General features: G+C 38.9%; 1 protein-coding gene across 1 annotated transcript; it reads right to left on the minus strand.

Annotated features, from left to right (window-relative positions):
• Positions 1-1,135: 1,135 nt before the first annotated feature.
• LOC125242736 (membrane alanyl aminopeptidase-like) lies at positions 1,136-25,373 on the minus strand. Its single transcript, XM_048151656.1, has 16 exons — positions 25,291-25,373; positions 24,675-24,925; positions 24,182-24,462; positions 23,811-23,966; positions 23,378-23,698; positions 22,989-23,172; positions 22,391-22,626; positions 22,109-22,298; positions 21,831-22,017; positions 21,498-21,595; positions 21,038-21,217; positions 5,337-5,521; positions 3,648-3,815; positions 2,877-3,017; positions 1,915-1,999; positions 1,136-1,411 (listed from the first exon to the last, which is right to left on the minus strand). Exons 2-16 carry the CDS (start codon positions 24,921-24,923, stop codon positions 1,208-1,210), a joined length of 2,865 nt encoding a protein of 954 aa, XP_048007613.1. The 5' UTR covers positions 24,924-24,925; positions 25,291-25,373; the 3' UTR covers positions 1,136-1,207.
• Between the last annotated feature and the right edge of the window lie 79 nt (positions 25,374-25,452).

Consider the following 25,452-nt stretch of genomic DNA (forward strand, 5'->3'; position numbering starts at 1 on the left):
CTAAGTATTTTAGGTCAAAAATCACAACAATGGACAAGAAAAATTTGGTAATTATTAAAACTACAGTCAGTTCATCTTTACTTGTCCTATCATGTAAACAAACGAAACGTCAAATATGATCAAAGACAATTACTAGTGATTGGAAATGTCGATAAAATGAGGTATTAACGATAATTTGTAAATAAACGCTGCTAACGTCATATCAGAGGATTTTCAATTTTACGTCACACAATATTTATGTAAAAACTAAATTTTGTTAGGTTTCGTCACATTTGCAACAATCCTATGGAAAAGGCTAGTACAGTATTCATTTTATAGTACCTAACATTAACATTAATACAACAAAAAATATACTGATAGTAAAATATTTATTGTAAAGAGGTAGGAAATAAAACGTAAAGAAGTCGGTAAAAAATCTGATAAATTATTGTAATTAATATCAACGCACTTTTTCAAAGCTATAGAAACTCAAACGTTCATATCGATCGTTCATAACGATAAGTTGTCATCCCAACATTATGACTCATAGACAATTTAGACTTCGTAATGTCAGGAGTTTTTGATGTCATCCGTTCGTAATTACAATTATTGATGAAAATCTTTTTAGAAATGATATTTTTCAGTGGTTTTTTGATTGATTTCAATACTTTGTGATTTTATTTAAGTGTATCATAACATTTTTAGTGATGGTTAATGTGCAATTCCAGAGAAAATTGAGATAATGTTTTCCAGCAGTGTGTGTGTACATGATTGGACAACTTAGGTTGAACTGAGTGTAGCATAATGTATCTTGACTGGTTTGTACTTCACCCGTATTCCAGATAGATCAAACGAGAATGAGGCTACTTACGCGACCCTCATAGCATCGATGTTGTTCTTCACAAACTGTAGAACTGTGGGCGCGTTCTCCTTGTTGCCTAGAAGAGCGTAGTTGAAGGAATTCGCCTTGTCATGAGACCTCACTTCATTAGTCAGCGTCAGCTCCAAGTATCTGTATTCAGTTTTTATTTATAAATTATTTGTTTTCCATTTGTTAAACGTATTTTGTGTCGTTTTTCCTGGATTTACAAATAAAGTCTCCTAGATATTATGGGTATTTATTATTTTCATATGGAATACAATAAATATTTACAAATTATTTAAACAGTTCTTTATTCATACTCATAACATTGATAACAATAGTTTCAAAATCTATTAGATAAATAGTCTATGCGATAACAGCCAATAGAGCCATAGCACCAAGCATAAAGACAGAAGTGACGACCCTTGTAGCATCGTCTCTGATGGCACCTAGAATGTTGTCGACGTTGTCGGTTCCCCACGCCATGTTGTTTCTTGCTGATGTGATGGCGGATAAGGCGGTGTTGTATTGGAGAGTCCCGACTTGGGTGGACCGTAGCCATTCTTCATACTGAAATGAGAATGAGAATCAGTCGTATCCAAATTTAGAATGCGTAGTGAATAAAAATTTGAATTTTGATCTTTATTCTTTATCTATCATAGTGACAAACATTTTTTTTTATTATTACAAATGGGCTTACTCTTGGCCACATACTATCCAAAGGCAAGGACGTGGCCTACGATGGAGTGAGCTCACCCAGAAGATGCCTGTTCCCCTTGATTTGAAGATTGCCGGAATATGAGCTCGGAAATATTGCTGCCGGCAAGAAATCCTACTCCTTGGCAGTGCGCATAAAAAAGAAGAAGCAAAGCGCTATATATGACCAGTTGGGCTATTATGCTTCATATTTTATCACTTATCCACGTGGATACGACATATGTCACTCTCACACTGACATACTTTCCAGAAGGTGACGAGTGCTTTATCCACATTGATAAGTGATAAAATTGGAAGCAAATTAGGCATGTTATAAAACTTTTAACATTATTTGAATTATGAACTACAGACTGTACCTCAACTAGCTCAGGTTCTTCTAGATAGGAAGCCAAGTTGGAGAGGCAAGTGTGTACGGGGTTTGGTGGGGCATCTTCAACGTACCTGTAAAATAGCACATAATTTATGTAACTAAGTATTTTAGGTCAAAAATCACAACAATGGACAAGAAAAATTTGGTAATTATTAAAACTACAGTCAGTTCATCTTTACTTGTCCTATCATGTAAACAAACGAAACGTCAAATATGATCAAAGACAATTACTAGTGATTGGAAATGTCGATAAAATGATGTATTAACGATAATTTGTAAATAAACGCTGCTAACGTCATATCAGAGGATTTTCAATTTTACGTCACACAATATTTATGTAAAAACTAAATTTTGTTAGGTTTCGTCACATTTGCAACAATCCTATGGAAAAGGCTAGTACAGTATTCATTTTATAGTACCTAACATTAACATTAATACAACAAAAAATATACTGATAGTAAAATATTTATTGTAAAGAGGTAGGAAATAAAACGTAAAGAAGTCGGTAAAAAATCTGATAAATTATTGTAATTAATATCAACGCACTTTTTCAAAGCTATAGAAACTCAAACGTTCATATCGATCGTTCATAACGATAAGTTGTCATCCCAACATTATGACTCATAGACAATTTAGACTTCGTAATGTCAGGAGTTTTTGATGTCATCCGTTCGTAATTACAATTATTGATGAAAATCTTTTTAGAAATGATATTTTTCAGTGGTTTTTTGATTGATTTCAATACTTTGTGATTTTATTTAAGTGTATCATAACATTTTTAGTGATGGTTAATGTGCAATTCCAGAGAAAATTGAGATAATGTTTTCCAGCAGTGTGTGTGTACATGATTGGACAACTTAGGTTGAACTGAGTGTAGCATAATGTATCTTGACTGGTTTGTACTTCACCCGTATTCCAGATAGATCAAACGAGAATGAGGCTACTTACGCGACCCTCATAGCATCGATGTTGTTCTTCACAAACTGTAGAACTGTGGGCGCGTTCTCCTTGTTGCCTAGAAGAGCGTAGTTGAAGGAATTCGCCTTGTCATGAGACCTCACTTCATTAGTCAGCGTCAGCTCCAAGTATCTGTATTCAGTTTTTATTTATAAATTATTTGTTTTCCATTTGTTAAACGTATTTTGTGTCGTTTTTCCTGGATTTACAAATAAAGTCTCCTAGATATTATGGGTATTTATTATTTTCATATGGAAACTGGTACATTATCTGTATGAGATAATATATAAGACCACATGTTAATTAAAACAATAAATTGATAATATTCAGCCGACAGGCAAAATCACTATCTACTGGCATTAGTTGGTATAGACTCCGTAAAGTTCGTATCATTCTCATATGCTTTGGTTCATATTGACATATGCTATAAGGGCATTTTCAGAAATTGGGAAATTAGCGTTAATTGTTAACAAAAATGACCTCATTGTCAGTTTTGTAACGATAATTAAGCATGAAATTTCAATAAAGATATTGTTTTTGTGTTAATTATATAAATTTTAAGCTATAATCTACATTGAGATTGTGAAAAAAGTAATTTTTTAGACAGATTATATGCTTAATTATTGTCGTCACAAAACTGACAGCGAGTAGATAATTTTTTTTTGTTAACAACTTACGCTAATAGGGGGCCCAATTAGAAAATGCTCCTATAATGGTTGGATTTTTCAGTATCCCTTACACTAGTAACTTTAAAATCATTACCTAGTTAGTAATGCTGGATTCTTAGCAGCACCCATAGCCCTCAGCATCTCAAGCTGGTCATGGGCAAGATTCGACGAGCGCAAACGAGAGAGGATGAAGTTAAAGTCCTGTTCGTCTCCCTCTCGCACACCAACCACGTACACGTTACGACGAATTCCTCCGTGCACCCTGAATGTACATAACATAGGCAGCTATTAATATAAAGGGTAATCATTTATGGAAAGAAAAAACAGGATTAACAATGTTATTTGCAATTAATATAATTATCGGATTTATACAGCGACATACTGATATCAAATTATGTTTCTTAGGTCATCATCAGCCTCCTTGCGTTATCTTGGCATTTGCCACGGCTCATGGGAGCCTGGGGTCCGCTTTGACAACTAATCTCAAGATTTGGCGTAGGCACTAGTTTTTACGAAAGCGACTGCCATCTGACCTTCCAACCCGAAGGGTAACTAGGCCTTATTGGAATTAGTCCAGTTTCTTCACGATGTTTTCCTTCACCGAAAAGCGACTGGCAAATGGACGGTGTTATGGAATAGCGAACTAAGCGCCAAAATCCGAAAAAAAAGTTATGAATGCAGTTCGGATATAAATGTGATAATCTATAGTATTGACTATTTCTTTGTTGAAAAATCATGCTTACAGCCTTATTTTAGGGAGTAGAATCAAGCGACACGTTAAAATTTGTATGGCCCTGTGTACTAAGTCGTTACGTAAAAACGAATTGAACGCCAAATTTACTTTTACAAATTATAATAAGTGTATATTCTAAATCGCAAAATCGAGTTAAACGCCATAAAAATGTTATTAATTCGTTTTGGTTTAAAGTTTTGATGATTTATAAACGCAATATCGATTTAACCGCCCTAATAGTGTCGTTTAATTCGTTGTTACATATTTGAAATTGCAGGATATTTCGCTTAATGAGAACTAAGTATCAAGAGGTTTTGTTATATCATAATATCTTATGTGTGTGATCCTGGCTAGTACTAATGAATTATTATTAGTTACAATGCCAATTTTGCCATATATGCTGATTTTTTTGACATTTATTAAAAAAAGTTGATTGGAGAACAAAACTAAATTGTTAGACGGATCAGTTCTAATCATTGTGGAGGAAAACATTGTTGTTATTTATTTACAATAGCACTATTTACTCAAATATATGGAATTTTATTTTATTCCAGTATTCACTTTACCTCTAACAATTTGCATTAAAGAATCAAGCGACAAAATATGTCTCATAGTACGCTACGGCGAAATAAATTAACCTCATCCCAGTATTAGTTCAATAAAGAATCAAGCGGAAAAACGTTAATAACTTCGAAACTTGAATAGGTATGGTGTTATTTTTTTTATCTATTTAAATTATGAACACTTTTATAGGTTCAATGTCAAAATTAACTTTTTAACTTTATAAATGAACTTACAACAACTGATTCAAATTTCAAATCTTTCTAGCTCATTTTCTCGATTTCAACTAACTGTCGCTTGATCGCTTATTCCATAACACTGTCCAAATATCAAATGACGTTTCGCACATAAGTTCAGAAAAACTCTTTGGTACGAGCCGGGTTCGACCCTGTGACCTCCGGATCGAAAGTCACACGCTCTTACCGCTAGGCCACCAGCGCAAGTAGACCAAAACCGGAACAAAATGATTAATAAAGTTCTAGAACTCACCATACATTATGGTCCTTAAACCTCAGGAATTGGTTCCTCGACTCAGTCACACATTGCTCGTGTCCGAGCAAGCAAGCAAAGTGCAGGGCGGCTTGGCGGTTCATGATGTCTGTTGGTGTGTCTGTACTAAGTACGTTGAAGCCAACGTGCTCGAGCAGGTGAGACATTGTGTCGAGGATAAACGCCTGTGGAGTGAAGACGATAGTTAGGGTAGACTTTTTTTATTTTACTCGTTTTAGTAGATGCAACCGTCGATAAACAGTTAGAGATGGCATTTGATGAAGAAGATTATGATTTTTCATTAATTTATTAGATAAGACAACTATTTTTACAGGTTAAGGTGGTTCGGGCATGTAGACATGGATGAGAAGAGAGTAACGAAGAAAGTATATGAAAAAAGAGTGGAAAAGTCAGTTAGAAGTGGAAGACCTAGGCGAACTTTTCTTGTTCAAATCGGGGAAATATTGCAAAAAGGCCAGGTCAGAAGTACTCGAAACCGACGAGCGTGTATGAGAAACGTTATGAAAGTGTGTGAAGCGAAAGTGGTTTGTCAGGATCGTAGTAAATGGAAATCCGTGATCTCTGCCTACCCCTCTGGGAAACAGGCGTGATTGTATGTATGTATGTATGTAATTATATTAGTTAAGCAGATGTAAGAATAATTTGTTTTATACAATCGCGTGTCAATCTAAATATATAAAAGAAGAAGCTGACCGACTGACTGACTGACTGACTGACTGACTGACTGACTGACATATCAACGCACAGCCGAAACCGCTGGTCCTAGAGATTTCAAATTTGGCACGTAGGTTCCTTATATAGTGTAGAGGAGCACTAAGAAAGGATTTTTCAAAATTCACCTCCTAAGGGGGTCAAATGGGGGTTCAAAGTTTGTATGGGGAAACAAGATTAGTTTGACTATTTTATTCGAAACTTCACAGGAAGATTCCTTAAGACATATGTCTGAATACGTGTTTCAGGTTTTTTGAAAATTTAACCCCTTAAATGGTGAAAAGGGGGTGATAAAGTCAAAAAATCAATATGAGTATCGTTTTTATGGTTTATCGGGTCGCTGATCACAATAAATACAACGTTTTTAAAATCTAACGAGGCGGAAGTGAAATACCTTCTCCCCTGTTGTGGTGCAATGGGGTTTAAATATCAAAAAAATATAAAAGAAGATATTGACTGACTGACTGACATATCAACACACAGCCGAAACCGCTGGTCCTAGAGATTTCAAATTTGGCACGTAGGTTCCGTATATGGTGTAGAAGAGCACTAAGAAAGGATTTTCCAAAATTCACCTCCTAATGGGGTCAAATGGGGGTTCAAAGTTTGTATGGGGAAACAAGATTAGTTTGACTATTTTATTCGAAACTTCACAGGAAGATTCCTTAAGACATATGACTGAATACGTGTTTCAGGTTTTTTTTTAATTTAACCCCTAAAAGGGTGAAAAGGGGGTGATAAAGTCAAAAAATCAATATGGGTATCGTTTTTACGGTTTATCGGGTCGCTGATCACGATAAATACAACGTTTTTAAAATCTAACGAGGCGGAAGTGAAATACCTTCTCCCCTGTTGTGGTGCAATGGGGTTTAAATATATAAAAGAAGATATTGACTGACTGATTGATATATCAACACACAGGCGAAACCATGGGTTCCTTATATGGCGTAGAGGAGCACTAAGAAAGGATTTTTCAAAATTCTCCTCTTAAAAGGGTGAAATGGGGGTTCAAAGTTTGTATGGGAAAACAAGATTAGTTTGACTATTTTATTCGAAACTTCACAGGAGGATTCCTAAAGACATATTATGACTAAATACATGTTTCAGGTTTTTTGAAAATTTGACCCCTAAAGGGGTGCAAAGGGGGTAAAGTCAAAAAAAACACAATATGGGTATCGTTTTTATGGTTTATCGGGTCGCTGATCACGATAAATTAGGGCTTCCAATACCGGGATCCCGGTATCTCGGGATCCCGGGATCCCGCCTTTTTTTGGGCACATTTCAATACCGGTATTTAATTTAGCAATACCGGGATCCCGGTATTTTTAAAAACTAACAAATTATGCCAAATTAACGTAAATTACTCTTCAAAAACGTTAAGTTTCTGCATCACGATGGTCACTACACGCGTAAATCTTGCTTCTTGCTCTCGCTTTTCGATTTGACACATTCTCTGTTTGGTGTTTTTGCAATATTTGTATAATAATGATAGTGTTTTCGATGATTACCTAGATAAAGAATTAAAGATACGTGTCAAAAGCATTCATTGAGGAGGGTCCGCCGCGAACATTTTTTGACACATTTGTCGCACTTGTGAATTCGCACGTAAGTGTGACAGAGAAGCAACACGTCAAACGTAGTTGCAACTTGCAACAGGCCACGTATCCTCTGTAAAGAAATCGCCTTGATGCATCTATATCATAGATATAACTTTTCAAAAAATTGGTTAATGCATACGAACTAACGTCTGCCGTAGCTACTCTATTTTTACTGTACGTGTGCGTTAGTGTGTTGAACTCTAGCTCAAAACTTTGCCGTAACATTCCCTATAAGTAACGAAATTGGGAACTCACTACTCAACTATCAAAATCAAGAAAATTACTTTTCTAATCCGTAAATTAAGTGTTCCTATTAAGCGAAGTAATCTTTTTGATTTTGATTATCATGGATTTCCGCAAAGTAATGTGTGATTCCATAGATTATTTCTTAATGTGATTTTTTATAATCTATGTCGGACAATTTAGCTTTCTCGGCTATTTGTTCAATGATTTGGCGGATTTATTTTATTAGTGCTTTAGCGCCTCTAGCGCCACAAAAACAAAAATACCACTAAATTGTACAGATATTGATTACAATGTGTTTCCAAAAAAAAAAATCTCATGTTCTAATTTCTAAAGTCAATGATGAAACTATAGAGTGTGTGTAATCGATAAATGCTCTTAATGCTTGTTACAGGGACCGGACAACCCCTTCCGCGCTACAAGCCTTTCATTGGGAATCCCTAACGTAAGGACGACCCAATCGAGAGACTCTCCCTTTCGAACTGCAAGCCCATTCATTTGACTAGCCCTTACAAAAAACTTAGCAAAACAATAAAGCTAGCCCTGTGCATTGGCTTACCGCTATCCGATACGGCTTGCAAGCCTTTAATAAGGGTTACCCTTATTTTAAGCGCTATTTATAAGGCTTTCCCTTTTGTTAAAGCGTAGTCGAGCCTTGCGTGAAAGAGACAGGATTACGAATCTAAGCTAGTGTAAGAACAGGAAGGAAAATGCACTGTTGCCACTCCGCACTATGAGCCCCATTTTTAATTTTGCAACGAAACATGTTTTCGTTGGATAGAAGTAGAACACGGCTAGAAATTATTTTTAATGAACTGGGAGACAAGGGACTGATGGATCGCCTGATGGTAAATGATCATCGTCGCCCATAGATCAGTATGTATGTTCGTACGTATGAATGTATGTAGGTATGTATGAATGTATGTAGGTATGTATGTATGAATATAAATATGCGGCAAAAGTACTCGGCGCTCACCAACTACCTGTTCGTCCCGGTAGCTGTAGAGACGTCCGGTTGCTGGTGCGCGGAGGCAAAAGTCTTCCACCGTGAATTGGGGCGCCGCTTACGGGAAAGAGGCCTAGACCCGCGCTCAGGGTCATTCCTTTTGCAGAGGCTGTTCATTGCCATTCAACGCGGTAACGCGGCGAGTGTAATGGGCACCTTTGCACCAGGGGTTGCGCGGGGAGGCCTCTTCCAGTAGGTTTTTTTTTGTTTTATACTCGATGTACGTTTTTTAGTTTTACAGTTATTTAAGTTTTTAAGTAGATTTAATTTCATTTTATTTGTAAGCTAATTTGTACCCCTTTTTAATTAAATAAGTTTATATTTTAGATATAAATATGTAAATATGTATGTATGCATGTAAATATACAGTGTTGGCCGAAAATCAATACAATTAACCATTATCATTACACATTGAAAACGTTAATTGCCAACATAAAAATAAGCCGTTTTCGTCATCCAACTCGCCTTGATGAGTTAATTGGGTGAGCAGTTTCTAAGATAGAGCTGATGCTGAACCCTGGCTTTTCCCAGGGGAACGCGGGTTTGGTTTAACATAGGCAAGCGCTGTTTTCGTCATCGGACTTGTTTTGATGAGTACTTGAGTGAGCAGTAACCAAGGTAGAGCTGATGCTGAACCCTGGCTATTTCTAGGGGAACTCGGGTTTCGTGCAACATAGGCAAACGCTGTTTTCGTCATCGGACTTGTATTGATGAGTACTTGAGTGAGCAGTAACCAAGGTAGAGCTGATGCTGAACCCTGCCTTTTCCCAGGGGAACGCGGGTTTGGAGTAACATAGGCAAGCGCTGTTTTCGTCATCGGACTTGTCTTGATGAGTACTTGTGTGAGCAGTAACCAAGGTAGAGCTGATGCTGAACCCTGGCTATTCCTAAGGGAACTCGGGTTTCGTGCAACATAGGCAAACGCTGTTTTCGTCATCAGACTTGTATTGATGAGTACTTGAGTGAGCAGTAACCAAAGTAGAGCTGATGCTGAACCCTGGCTTTTCCCAGGGGAACGCGGGTTTGGAGTAACATAGGCAAGCGCTGTTTTCGTCATCGGACTTGTCTTGATGAGTACTTGTGTGAGCAGTAACCAAGGTAGAGCTGATGCTGAACCCTGGCTATTCCTAAGGGAACTCGGGTTTCGTGCAACATAGGCAAACGCTGTTTTCGTCATCGGATTTGTATTGATGAGTACTTGAGTGAGCAGTAACCAAGGTAGAGCTGATGCTGAACCCTGGCTATTCCTAAGGGAACTCGGGTTTCGTGCAACATAGGCAAACGCTGTTTTCGTCATCGGAATTGTCTTGATGAGTACTTGAGTGAGTAGTAACCAAGGTAGAGCTGATGCTGAACCCTGACTTTTCCCAGGGGAACGCGGGTTTGGAGTAACATAGGCAAGCGCTGTTTTCGTCATCGGACTTGTCTTGATGAGTACTTGTGTGAGCAGTAACCAAGGTAGAGCTGATGCTGAACCCTGGCTTTTCCCAGGGGAACGCGGGTTTGGAGTAACATAGGCAAGCGCTGTTTTCGTCATCGGACTTGTCTTGATGAGTACTTGTGTGAGCAGTAACCAAGGTAGAGCTGATGCTGAACCCTGGCTTTTCCCAGGGGAACGCGGGTTTGGTTTAACATAGGCAAGCGCTGTTTTCGTCATCGGACTTGTTTTGATGAGTACTTGAGTGAGCAGTAACCAAGGTAGAGCTGATGCTGAACCCTGGCTATTTCTTGGGGAACTCGGGTTTCGTGCAACATAGGCAAACGCTGTTTTCGTCATCGGACTTGTATTGATGAGTACTTGAGTGAGCAGTAACCAAGGTAGAGCTGATGCTGAACCCTGGCTTTTCCCAGGGGAACGCGGGTTTGGAGTAACATAGGCAAGCGCTGTTTTCGTCATCGGACTTGTCTTGATGAGTACTTGTGTGAGCAGTAACCAAGGTAGAGCTGATGCTGAACCCTGGCTATTCCTAAGGGAACTCGGGTTTCTTGCAACATAGGCAAACGCTGTTTTCGTCATCGGACTTGTATTGATGAGTACTTGAGTGAGCAGTAACCAAGGTAGAGCTGATGCTGAACCCTGGCTTTTCCCAGGGGAACGCGGGTTTGGAGTAACATAGGCAAGCGCTGTTTTCGTCATCGGACTTGTCTTGATGAGTACTTGTGTGAGCAGTAACCAAGGTAGAGCTGATGCTGAACCCTGGCTATTCCTAAGGGAACTCGGGTTTCGTGCAACATAGGCAAACGCTGTTTTCGTCATCGGACTTGTATTGATGAGTACTTGAGTGAGCAGTAACCAAGGTAGAGCTGATGCTGAACCCTGGCTTTTCCCAGGGGAACGCGGGCTTGGAGTAACATAGGCAAGCGCTGTTTTCGTCATCGGACTTGTCTTGATGAGTACTTGTGTGAGCAGTAACCAAGGTAGAGCTGATGCTGAACCCTGGCTTTTCCTAGGGGAACGCGGGTTTGGTGTAACATAGGCAAGCGCTGTTTTCGTCATCGGACTTGTTTTGGTGAGTACTTGAGTGAGCAGTAACCAGGGCAGAGCTGATGCTGAACCCTGGCTATTCCTAAGGGAACTCGGGTTTCGTGCAACATAGGCAAACGCTGTTTTCGTCATCGGATTTTTATTGATGAGTACTTGAGTGAGCACTGTGAGCAGTAACCAAGGTAGAGAGCTGATGCTGAACCCTGGCTATTCCTAAGGGAACTCGGGTTTCGTGCAACATATGCAAACGCTGTTTTGCCATCGGACTCGTATTGATGAGTACTTGAGTGAGCAGTAACCAAGGTAGAGCTGATGCTGAACTCGGGCTATTCCTAGAGGAACTCGGGTTTCGTGCAACATAGGTAAAACGTTTTTGTCATCGTGAAATATCTGAGACTCGTCTTTATGACTGGTACTTGGTTGAGTTGAGTAGTACCATAGAATCTGTCAAACTATTTCTGTTGATTGTTGTGAATTCTATGAAGATCGTTTGAAACAGAAATACTTTTCTGGTGGCAATCAAGCATACAGCGCGCGCGCGCGTCTTAGTAGATAGTAAGTAGTTACCGCAGTCTATGGACGCTTGGAACTCCTAGTGTGTTACTATTAGTGAAATCGACTGTACTTAATTTTGATATTCAAATGGATATACATACGTATTTTTATACACAAATAAAGTGTTTCATGTATGGCAAATTAATAAATGTGTTCTAACTACTTGATGTTAATATTCACTTCTGGTAAGATTTTTGTTCAGTTAATATTATGTTGTTATACCTAACTTGAGATTGCATGAAATATTTCTATATTATAATGTACCGAAACCAGAGTTGCCCTAGATACCGCCAGGGCTCAGCTACAGCGCTGTCTTGGCTACTGCGCACCCAAGTCCTCGTCAAGACATGTCCGATGACGCAAACAGCGTTTGGGTAGTTCTATCATTTCGTGCAAATCGGCAAAATTTGGGAGAATTTTTTAATTTCCATTTTTTTGTGTGGTAATGGTAAGAACTATGAAAAAGAAACATTTATCAATAATGCATTTTCTATTATACGCAAAATTTACCGATTTATGAACAAAAGATTTTCCAAAAGAAATGGTAATGAAGTATAGAATATGGTAATGATGATAGATATTTATGGGAATGAAAATGCGATGATGGTAATGAAGTGTCAAATAAAAAAGCCAAAAACACAAAAAAAGAGAAACAGTAATTAATAATAACATGTTCTATTTTAATATACCTACTGAAAACGTAGTTTTGAATATTTACTTGTTACTTTCAATAGTCAGGAGCATGCTAATAAACGAGAATGGTAATTAACATAAAATGATGGTAATGAATTTAATACTGCAATTCATTACCACCGTTTTATGTTCATTACCATTCTCTTTATAGTAAACAGTAAATTACGGTAATGGAAAGAATGGTAATGAGTTTTCTTTACCTTTTGTCGATTAACTCTTAAAAAAGCAAATGCTATTCTAGGTATATTTATTCACTAAGCTTTCGAATAGAATATTCATTATTTAAATATTCATAGTTCAATAAAACACGTAACAATTAAATAGCAAAACAGTGCAAATGGTAATGAAGAAAAAACGTACCAAATCCAAATCTCCGGCGCGATATATTTTTTTATAAAAAAATGGCACACGTCAGTCCTGTTCACTGTTTACTGGCCGACTGATGTGGTGATCGCGGTCAGAGCGAACGTCGTATAGAATAACACTTGCAATGCCTACTGGCCAATTCCATTGTTGCAAATTAAACTTATGGTAATGAAATTATTTTCTGTACAAAAATATTTTGAAGCGGTGGATATAAATATCAATGTTAATACTGTATAAACCACCAAATTTTTTTCCCTTATAAGTACTTCATCTGCCACGCTGCGTTACATGTAATAGTTATGTAATTTGCTCTCGAATCTATAAATCTAGGTTCTAACTGGTAATGGTAATGAAGTTTTAGCATGTTTATATTTTATTTATATATTTTATATTGCAATAATATAATTCATTTTAGATGCAAAGTATACCTATGAACCTTACGCAACATATAAAAATATTTGAAATGAATTTAGGAGTTAGTATATGCTTTATATCAACAAACATATGATTTGCACGAAATGGTAGAACTACCCGTTTGCCTATGTTACACCAAACCCGAGTTCCCCTAGGTACAGCCAGGTTTCAGCATCAGCTCTATCTTGGGTACAGCTCACCCAAATACTCATTAAGACAAGTCCGATGACGAAAACAGCGTTTGCCTGTGTTACACTAAACCCGAGTTCCCCTAGGTGCAAACAGAGTTCAGCATCAGCTGGACTTTGGGTACTGCTCACTCGAGTACTCATCAAGACAAGTCCGATGACGAAAACAGCGTTTGCCTGTGTAACACTAAACCCGAGTTCCCCTAGGTGCAGCCAGGGTTCAGCATCAACTGCACTTCGGGTACTGCTCACTCGAGTACTCATCAAGACAAGTCCGATGACGAAAACAGCGTTTGCCTGTGTTACACTAAACCCGAGTTCCTCTAGATGCAGCCAGGGTTCAGCATCAGCTGGACTTCGGGTACTGCTCACTCGAGTACTCATCAAGACAAGTCCGATGACGAAAACAGCGTTTGCCTGTGTTACACTAAACCCGAGTTCCCCTAGGTGCAGCCAGAGTTCAGCATCAGCTGGACTTTGGGTACTGCTTGCTCGAGTACTCATCAAGACAAGTCCGATGACGAAAACAGCGTTTGCCTGGGTTACACTAAACCCGAGTTCCCCTAGGTGCAAACAGAGTTCAGCATCAGCTGGACTTTGGGTACTGCTCACTCGAGTACTCATCAAGACAATTCCGATGAAGAAAACAGCGTTTGCCTGTGTAACACTAAGCCCGAGTTCCCCTAGGTGCAGCCAGGGTTCAGCATCAACTGCACTTCGGGTACTGCTCACTCGAGTACTCATCAAGACAAGTCCGATGACGAAAACAGCGTTTGCCTGTGTTACACTAAACCCGAGTTCTCCTAGATGCAGCCAGGGTTCAGCATCAGCTGGACTTCGGGTACTGCTCACTCGAGTACTCATCAAGACAAGTCCGATGATGAAAACAGTGTTTGCCTGTGTTACACTAAACCCGAGTTCCCATAGGAGCAGCCAGAGTTCAGCATCAGCTGGACTTTGGGTACTGCTCGCTCGAGTACTCATCAAGACAAGTCCGATGACGAAAACAGCGTTTGCCTGGGTTACACTAAACCCGAGTTCCCATAGGTGCAGCCAGGGTTCTGCATCAGCTGGACTTTGGGTACTGCTCACTCGAGTACTCATCAAGACAAGTCCGATGACGAAAACAGCGTTTGCCTGTGTAACACTAAACCCGAGTTCCCCTAGGTGCAGCCAGGGTTCAGCATCAGCTGGACTTCGGGTACTGCTCACTCGAGTACTCATCAAGACAAGTCCGATGATGAAAACAGCGTTTGCCTGTGTTACACTAAACCCGAGTTCCCATAGGAGCAGCCAGAGTTCAGCATCAGCTGGACTTTGGGTACTGCTCGCTCGAGTACTCATCAAGACAAGTCCGATGACGAAAACAGCGTTTGCCTGGGTTACACTAAGCCCGAGTTCCCCTAGGTACAGCCAGGGTTCAGCATCAGCTGGACTTCGGGTACTGCTCACTCGAGTACTCATCAAGACAAGTCCGATGACGAAAACAGCGTTTGCCTGTATTACGCTAAACCCGAGTTCTCCTAGGTGCAGCCAGGGTTCAGCATCAGCTAGACTTCGGGTACTCATCAAGACAAGTCCGATAAAAAAAACCGGCCAAGAGCGTGTCGGGCCACGATCAGTGTAGGGTTCCGAAGTTTTTCATATTTTTCTCAAAAACTACTGAACCTATCAAGTTCAAAACAATTTTCCTAGAAAGTCGTTATAAAGTTCTAGTTTTGTGATTTTTTTCATATTTTTTAAACTTATGGTTCAAAAGTTAGAGGTGGGGGGACGCACTTTTTTTTCCTTTAGGAGCGATTATTTCCGAAAATATCAATATTATCAAAAAACAATCTTAGTAAACCCTTATTCATTTTTAAATACCTATCTAACAATATATCACACGTTGTGGTTGGAATGAAAAAAAAAATCAGCCCCCACTTTACATGTAGGGTGGGGGGGTACCCTAATAAAACATTTCTGCCATTTTTTATTTTTGAACTTTGTTGGCGTGATTGATATACATATTGGGACCAAATTTCAGCTTTCTAGTGCTAACGGTTACTGAGATTATCCGCGGACGGACGGACGGACAGACAGACATGGCGAAACTATATAAGGGTTCCTAACTTCCTAGTTGACTACGGAACCCTAAAAAGCAGCGTTTGCCTGTGTTACACCTGAGCAAAGCAGGAGCCTATCATAACTATAAGTATTTGGTATTGAAAATTAAACCTTATTTTATCTACAGTCGTTTCCATTAAACAGAAACGCGCAAATATCACACACAGTGCCGCCATAGGTAACGATCGTATGTTATTTCGTTCGGAGTAATGTGTGCTTTATGAGCGAGGTACAGGATTTAAACTCGCACGATATGATCTATAAGGGAAAGCAAATAAAACCCAATATAAGGCTCACCCTTATGGCGTTAGGCTGAGCTGATGATAAGGGTTTTGAAAGGGTATTGGGCTATTTTAGGTAAGCGCTTTCGTTAGGGCTTTAAAAGCAAAATGAAAGGGTATCGCGTCAAAAGGGTAGGGTAAGTTAAGCCTAACGAAATACCCATACAAAACCCCGTATAAGGGATAGCGGGCCGGTGGGGCTTGTTATTTAATAAAGTGGATATTATAGCTAAATCTACAGTACCTACAATTACACCATTAACACTGAATATAAAATGTAACACAGCATGAATGAGACACAGCTTCCTAGTATCACTGCCATAGTAAAGAAGAGGTGACTGAGGTGGCTCGGGCATGTGTATCGAATGGAGCGAACTCGTTTGTCAAGTCAAATCCTGCTGGGAGAAGTTGCAGATGCAAAGAGACCGATCGGACGGTCAATGCTGCGCTTTAAAGATTGCGTGAAGCGTGACATGGTCACATTTGATATTCCCATTTGATTGCCCACGTGGCGCCGTGTTGTCCATGAAGGTCAATCCAAGCACGCCATTGCCTGGTTCTCCTCCTTGAATGATAAACGCATGAGGCGTCACGAGCAGGCCTCTAATCCCCGCCCATCTGGGGAAGCATACATCTGCCGGATGAGGGATCCTCTCTCGAATTGGCCTATACAGCTACGAACGTAAGTGTCGCAAGGATGCTTCTTGAATCGTCTGTTATACACGGTGTTTCCGGTATCACTCAAAACCTCAGACACCCCAACTGATTTTTATTTTTTTAAACTCATCTAGAGTATTCATCTTTTAATCTGATCGTTACTTTTTTTTTAATTGAATTTTTAATTTTCTGTACAGCTCTACTTGACTTTTAGCTCTACACTCAATAAAATAGTTGCTAACTACCATCATAAACCATAAGACTATTTATTTGTGTACGTTACTGCAACGACATAAGGTTTACCAATAGACAGCTAAGATGTCACTGTAAAACACTTTAAAGCTTTGTCACAGTAAACTTCAAATTGGACAGGTAATCGCAGTAAGCAAATAAACTCAATATTCAAAATGACAAGGTTGTAATTAGGTACGAGTTCAATTTGTTATGACTTATGATAAACATTAAGATTGAACTGACAAACAACGTCAAACTAGTAGCGGAAAAAATAATCGTCCATGTAACCAGCCAGTATTAATACCCCTAAATACTGAAAAAAGGTAAACAACCTCTAGCAATGCGATATACACAATGTTGTATTACGAGTACAATAGAATGGGCACCTAAAAAATAACTAATAATACTAATTTAAATAAAAATATTACCCCCATCAAGATATAGCTCATAACAAAAATAAAGAGCACAGGGCGCAGCCCTTTGAACTATGTATGTATACTTAAAAAGAATAAAAGTTGAAACGACTTGGCCACATAAGTTTGCGAACCGTTTTGGGTTGATATCGAAACTTTTGAAGTTGGAAATGTAATCGATTTGACCCATCAGTAAGATTCCGTTGTAGTATAACACGCATGAAAAGTACCGAACGAGATTTTGAATAAAATTTGTTATTTTAAGCAAATTACTTGGTTTTTATATTTTCCCGATTTCAATACCGGGATCCCGGGATCCCGGTATTGAAATCGCCAATACCGGAATGAATACCGGTATTGGATAAGGTCCGGTATTTGGAAGCCCTACGATAAATACAACGATTTTAAAATCTAATGAGGTGGAAAAGAAATTTTCTCCCCTTTTGTTGTGCAATGGGGTTAAAATATCCAAAATAGCCATAAGTATAGCTTTAGTTTTTATCTTTACTTCTGGTTCAAGAGATTTCAAATTGACACGGAAGTTCCTTAGAGGAGCAGAGCACTAAGAAAGGATTTTTCAAAGTTCACCTCCTAGCATGATAATTTGACAGGGGCAAGGACAGGGACAGGGCCAGGGACAGGGACAGGGACAGGGACAGGGACAGGGACAGGGACAGGGACAGGGACAGGAACGGGATAGGGTTAGGGATAGGGATAGGGATTGGGGTTGGGATTGGGATTGGGATAGGGATAGGGATATGGATAGGGATAGGGATAGGGATAGGGGGGGTAGGGGTAGGGGTAGGGGGGGGTAGGGGTGGTAGGGGTGGGGATAGGGATAGGGATCTGGATCGGGATCGGGATCAGGATAGGGATAGGGATAGGGGTAGGGGTAGGGGTAGGGGTAGTGGTAGGGGTAGGGGTGGGGGTGGGGGTAGGGGTGGGGATAGGGATAGGGATAGGGATAGGGTTGGGATTGGGATTGGGATAGGGATAGGGATATGGATAGGGATAGGGATAGGGATAGGGATAGGGGTAGGGGTAGGGGTAGGGTATAGGGTGGGGGTGGTAGGGGTAGGGATAGGGATAGGGATCTGGATCGGGATCGGGATCGGGATAGGGATAGGGATAGGGATAGGGGTAGGGGTAGGGATAGGGGTAGGGGTAGGGTAGGGGTAGGGGTGGGGATGGGGGGACCCCTAGGGATGGGGATAGGGATAGGGATAGGGATAGGGATAGGGATAGGGATAGGGATAGGGATAGGGATAGGGATAGGGATAGGGATAGGGATAGGGATAGGGATAGGGATAGGGATAGGGATAGCATCGGGATAGGATCGATAGGGATAGGGATAGGGATAGGGATTGGTAGGGATAGGGATAGGGGTGGGGATAGGGATAGGGATCTGCATCGGGATCGGGATCGGGATCGGGATAGGGGTAGGGTTAGGGATATTGGTAGGGATAGGGATAGGGATGGGGGTAGGGGGTAGGGGGGATGGGGGGATAGGGGTAGGGGATAGGGATAGGGATAGGGATAGGGATAGGGATCGGGATCGGGATCGGGATAGGGATAGGGATAGGGATAGGGATAGGGATAGGGATAGGGATAGGGATAGGGATAGGGATAGGGATAGGATAGGGATAGGGATAGGGATAGGGATAGGGATAGGGATAGGGATAGGGATAGGGATAGGGATAGGGATAGGGATAGGGATAGGGATAGGGATAGGGATAGGGATAGGGATAGGGATAGGGATAGGGATAGGGATAGGGATAGGGATAGGGATAGAAATATGGATAAAAATAGGGGACGGGGACGGGGATAGGGATAGGGGAGGGACGGGGACAGAGACGGGACGGGAACGGGGACGGGGACAAAGATAGAGATAGGGACGGGGACAAAGATAGAGATAGGGACGGGGATAAGAATAGGGATTGGGGTCGGAATAATCGGTCGGCAATCGATATCTAGGCAGTGTAAAATGCAGGTGGCTCAGTGGGAAGGTATTAGTAAGTAGGCATCGGCGAGTATCCTGCATCCGTAATAACTATTACATTCAATGTGCTGTAAGAAGATCGTTGTTTGCTTGCCTTTTATATGTTTACGTTTGCAATAAGTATAAGCAAAATGGAAAAAATTGTAAGCGATAATGCAAGGAAGTACTTTTTACCCTACCGACCATTAGCGTCGAGATACTGGCTATGTGGGTTGTATGAAGTTTCCCCAGTATAAATATTTATAAAGGTAAAATACATACATATTCGTACCTCCTACCTACGCTGTGGACGCTGTGGTCGCTGTGTAACAATTCTACAATCATTGCAAGAATTTATTTAAAAACAATAGGTGTAAGGTACAGTCAGCCAAAAGCGGACCGTACAGCAAATAGATCAGTTACAATGGCCCTCCAGTCGAGAATTGCCCCGCTTTACCTTAATCGACCTACAAAGAAACCTACGGATCCAAATGAAAATCTTATTTTTTGTAAACGTTTCAATAAGAATACAGTAGAACCCGCTTAAAACGATTCTGAGGGGACCCAGCCAAAAAAGCGTATAATACGGGAAATCGTATTAAACGTGAAAAAATTGTGATTTTTAATCGTAAACTTTTAATATGGTTATTTTTTCTTGGAGACATAATGCTTTTCTTTTTATTTTTGACATCACTGAACCAAAGATGGGACAAAGAATTCAGAAACTCAACACCGCAGCAGAGATAATGAGCGAAGTGTATGTAGGTAGGTACGAACTATAGCACTAACCGCTGAATTAGGACGACAAATTACAAATTTATCTTTACGGGTGGCGGTGTCGCCAGAATCGCGTAATTAGTACAGTACAATTAGTTCCGATTTTTTGTCACCCGCATAAATAAAGTTGTAAAGTAATGCAAGGTGGGTGGTTTTAGATGGTGTATTAAGCGGGGATGCGAGTCGTATTAACCGTGAAAAAATGTCTGAAAACAAGTCTCAAATTGTAGGGACCGGCGTAAAATGGCGTAATATGCGGGAAATCGTATTAAACGTGATCGTTTTAACCGGGTTCTACTGTACTTTTATTACGCGGGCGAAGCCGCGGGTAAAAGCTAGTATTATACATAAAATCGATGATATTTTTATAGTTTATAGTAAATCCAATGCCAAAAACTGCTCCGACTACGTTTATAGAAAAAATATATGGCAGTAACCATTAACGGTTTCAGATTAGTAACACATAAATATAGGTCAATTTTCCATCAAATTATGTGTAGATTTAATTTAGATGTATCCTAGTTTTCTTTTGTAATTTTAATGAATAATTCAAAACAATAGTTAATACATTCTTTAGATAATCATATAAATAATTAATTCTATAATGTCCCGATAACAAATGTATTCGTTTTTTAATTAAGCTAAAAATGTGGCATCCTGGTTGAGTGACTCATATAAAAAAAAATTGACTCATGCCCTAATGCAAAATAATGTGATAAACTTAGACAGAAAATTCAATTTATGACATTTTATTTGATAACGTAACAAACCGGACTTGTTGATAAGATTTAAATTCATAATATGATGTTGATGATGAAAATGAAAAAAAAAACACTGCAGACCAGCTAACACCCAGGATTAATCCAATCATTCAAATAATGGAATACTAATACGAAAAGATTTTGATATAGTAAATTGAAATATTTCTGTCTGTTGCAAAGTCAACGTTGTTTTTATATGGCAGTCAGTACTTACATCGAATTCTGCTTGACTCTCCGGCAAATGCCTCAGCCTGTTTCTGAGCCAGGTGAAGCCACTGATGGCGGCATCCCAAACATGCATGTTGTGTTCGTTACGAAGGAACCTCAGAATGTTGAACCCAAAGCTGTAGGTCATTCTTGTAGACCTCATGAGGGCAAAAACATCATCGACAACCTTGAATGAAAATGGATATGTAAACATGTGCATATGTGTCGACTGAACGAAATGACTGAAATGCTATTCATAAAAAATATGTCAAATAATAATTTAACAGCAATAATGTAGAATAAAGAATAAAGAAGAATAAAGAAATTTGATTGATAATATATTAATTAAACTTACTAGATCCAGTTTGCTCATAAAAATATACTTCAATAGGTTCTAAATTTTAATTGTGTTAACATAGAAAATCGAAATGATCATGATTCTGCCAGTGACAAAACAAAAAACTCACTTGGGCTCGGTTTAGGTAGTGAATGCTTTCAGGTTCATTCAGCAAAGCTTCAGCGATCAAACTCCATGATTTGGCATCGTAATCCACCCTGTAGTGTCCTTAAAAATTACAATATTGAGAATTAATTTAGTAAAATTTGTTTTAAAACGGACCTTTCTTCGGATTGTCAATTCTGCATCAGTTGCTTTATAAGGTAACTTTGATGTTGATCTCACTCTTCTAAGAAAGCAACAAGAGTATTTGGGAACGTGAAGTATGAATGCCAAGAAAGATCCTAAACACTGATTGAGTATTGTCCATTGAATACATTTGTGTATTACTTAATTTACATACCATGTTGCAGGTTATTGAAAATAACCCATTCTTCGCCAGCTACCTTGGTCAAACTCAATGTTTCGCCGGACATCATTTGAATGGGCTTAAGGCTGCCAAATTGCGGATTACTCTTAGTAGAGTAGGTTATAGGAATCGGATAAATTTGACCAGTAGGCGAGGCGGTTGGACTCAAGAAGAATCGCTCCTAAAAATATTAAATAAAATTTACATGGACTCAAATTTTCAATAGTATATACATACACGTTGTCCAAAAGACATCCCTATGTCTTACTTACTTGTTTTAAAGAAATTGCTCCAGTTTCATGATTGATCTCAACCAACAGAATAGGTGTACCAGGTTCATTGACCCAGATACGGTAGAAATCTTCAAAGCTAAAACCTTGATATTCATTTAACGTGCCATCCTCTTGAATAGCTTCTTCAAAAGCTTTGTATAAGTCGTACTGATCGGTAGGTTCATAAGAACTAAAAATAGAATGAATGAAGAGATTAATGGTCAGCATAACTATTTTGAGATTCTCTTTTTTGCAAAAATAGTAGTTTCTTGGACGACTTACTTGCTGGTTAAGAAGATACGACAAGCCTTCCTAAAAGTCGCAGGAGTGATCATGTCATGGATCATTCGGAGAAAAGCGGCACCTTTGGAGTAACTGACGGTGCCAAAGTGGCCAGTGACTTGAGCGGGCGTGTTGACCTCATGGTTGAGGGCGACGGTGGAGCTGGAGTCGAAAGAGATGGAGTTTTGGAGGTAGCGGGAGTTGAAGTGGTCTTCGTATTCGTATTCTGGGAACATCTAAAAATATATAATTATTGTCTTGGATGAGAAAATTATTCAACTAAGCTCGAATGACAAAGAGTGGACAATGAATAATGAATGAATAAATGAGTTCGCAGGGTAGATACCCAAATGATAACAATTGAACGCAAAATAAAGTGATAATCGTATCATGGTAATTCGGCAGCTGTTTCAGATCATTTTGATAGATAAATTATGACGTTTACTTTACTCGTGCACAAGCGGGGCTATCAATGTCGTTGCTATCTTAGCTTAACCTGACGCTTACTTCATCAAGCCGGAAAAGCATTGAGGTATTTAATTAATGTTTGAAACTTAAATATAAAGTTTTAAATATTTGATGTACTTTCTGAATTTACCTGATTCGTAGCAATATAGCCAAAGTAGCTAGCAAACCCCTCGTTGATCCACGTGTTGCTCCACCAGAAGCAGGTGATCAAGTTTCCGAACCACTTATGGGCCAGCTCATGAGATACCAGTGTGCCAGCGTAGTGTTGGTTACTCATGATTGACTCGCTTGAGTTCAAGGTCAGGTATAACTCTCTGTAAAATTGTCATAGTAGGCATTAATTATTTAGTATCGTAACAAAATATAATGATTTCATTTTGGGGTATTTCAGTTTTCTTTAAGTTGACAGTGTTAAGATTCGGTTATAAATTTTTTGAGAGACCTTCGACTTTGATGCCAACATTTTTGGTTCTTTTTAGCCTTGTTATATTAATTAATTTTGAGTCTATGTTATATTACCTGTAGCTAACCATTCCCCAATTTTCGGTACCAGCAGACGCCCAATCAGGGGAAGAAATATGATCGTTGAGCAAATTGGGATGCATAGTCCCGTACGAGACTTCAAAGTAGTCATCAAAGAATGTGGTCATCTTGACAGCGAGATTCAAGGCATGGTCACCAAGGCCGACGGTATTGGATCTGCCGATGATTCTGATAGGTGGAGTGAAGGAGGTGTCCTCGGCAATGACTGTAAAAGTCTCACTGACGAGGAAAGTCACTAGATATGATGACATTTTCGGGGTCTCCATGAAGTTTGTGCGAATGCGGTTATTAGAAAGGCTGAAATAAAATGTATGTTATTTTATTCACTTGAAAAGCAATATGTGCATATTAACGACATGTACAATTTTAAGAAAGCTGAACGTACTGATTAATACGAATAAATACTTACGATTCAATGTTCCCAATTTTAGTATTAGAGAAAACGGAGTTATAATTAGCTGGACTAGATAAATGAACTTTGAAAGTAGCCTTGAAGAGAGGCTCGTCCCAACAAGGAAAGGCTTGTCGTGCATTGTACGGTTGAAAATGAGTTGTTGCATAGATTCTGTAACAAGATTTTGTAAAAAATATTTTGGCTATGTAATCTTATACTTATTTAAAAGACCAGTAAAATTTTATTTATAATTTCAACTAATCAGAGCTACAATTTTTTTTTTCAAAACTATGCAAATAAACTCCGTTATGGGAGCTGGTTGACTTTGAGACAAAGAATGGGTTACTTTTTCGGAACAGTAGTAAAATAATATTCAAAAAACTAACCTTTCAATGCCGGCATCATCAGTGTAGTATCCTCTCCAGATACCTCTTTTCATCGGCCCTACATTCATAGTGTTAGAATAATCAATAAAGAGAGTGTACGTGCTCCCTTTAACTAGAGTTTCTCCTAAGTTAATAGTAAGGAAGTGGTATTGAGGTTGTATAGTAAAGGGCTCAAATAAGTTTAATGCGACTGGGGCCCCATTTGAATTTAAAACACTGATTGCATTTATTCGGTCGACATTGGCATGTAGCACAATGTTGGAAACGTTGTCTTCAACAGCCTGCAAAATACAAATGATAATGGAATGTCTCGGTATACGTTTTGGAATTATTTCATGATTAATCGTTTCTTTTGTATCTTTTGACAACCTTTCATTTAGACATATTATAAGTATTCCATAAACTAATCGACCAACCCATTTCAAAATATTACTAAGACGATTTTGATTTTTACTTCTCCTTGCAAACTGCTTCCTAAAATAGGCATGCTTACCTGAATAACAATATTTTCTCTGCCATCAAAACTGAATGGTCTATCCGTGCGTTCAGCAAAATACAGATCTATGAATATTTCATATTCCAATGGAATAACGCTCTCGGGTAGCCGATAGACTTGTTCATCATTTCGGTTGAGTTCTGACGTGAGAGCTATTGTGTCAAGTTCCCTTTGCAAAGATACTGGGCTATCACCGTTCACTAGCACTATTAGCGCCAAAACTAAGGCGATGTAAGAAATGGACATTTCTGTAAAAAAAATATATTATATATTATATGTTTTAGTTATATAATTATTTTGATACAATGTTTACTATTGATGCAAGTTTTTTTATCGCTGACTTATTTTTTTTCATATAACCCAAGAATTACAAGTAATTATGTTGTTCAACCATAAACTGAACCGGTGATTATCTAGCCAGCAGAACAGCTTGAGAGTAGAAATGTATATCACAATAATCAATTGTTACTGAACGCATTCCAGTTCATTTGAATAACGCGAAGAGGGTCCAATTTAGATCGTATGATTGAATTTTAAGCAGAAAACGGACAAGATAAAACTAAACAGGAACTTGATATCTTCATTTATAAAAATATTTTAAATCTAAACTTACCTGATAACAAAAATGTCCCTCGCGGGGAATCGACACAGATGAAATGGCAATTAAGGTTATAATTTTATTATTATTGTTATAAAACTATATGATATCACTAATATCAGATAAAAGTAGCCGTTTATCGTAAGTCTAATTTATTATAAATTGATGCTTGTTACG

The sequence above is a fragment of the Leguminivora glycinivorella genome, chromosome 3 (assembly GCF_023078275.1).
Source record: "Leguminivora glycinivorella isolate SPB_JAAS2020 chromosome 3, LegGlyc_1.1, whole genome shotgun sequence".
Classification (NCBI taxonomy): domain Eukaryota; kingdom Metazoa; phylum Arthropoda; class Insecta; order Lepidoptera; family Tortricidae; genus Leguminivora; species Leguminivora glycinivorella.

What these genes read in the sequence shown, in the direction of transcription:
- LOC125242736 (XM_048151656.1), bottom strand. Translation starts at nt 24,923, where the DNA reads ATGTCCATTTCTTACATCGCCTTAGTTTTGGCGCTAATAGTGCTAGTG. An exon ending in AAAATTGGGAACATTGAATC is followed by an intron (nt 23,699 to 23,810) that starts GTAAGTATTTAT and finishes ATTTTATTTCAG; the next exon opens with CCTTTCTAATAACCGCATTC. An exon ending in CGTATCTTCTTAACCAGCAA is followed by an intron (nt 22,299 to 22,390) that starts GTAAGTCGTCCA and finishes TTCTATTTTTAG; the next exon opens with TTCTTATGAACCTACCGATC.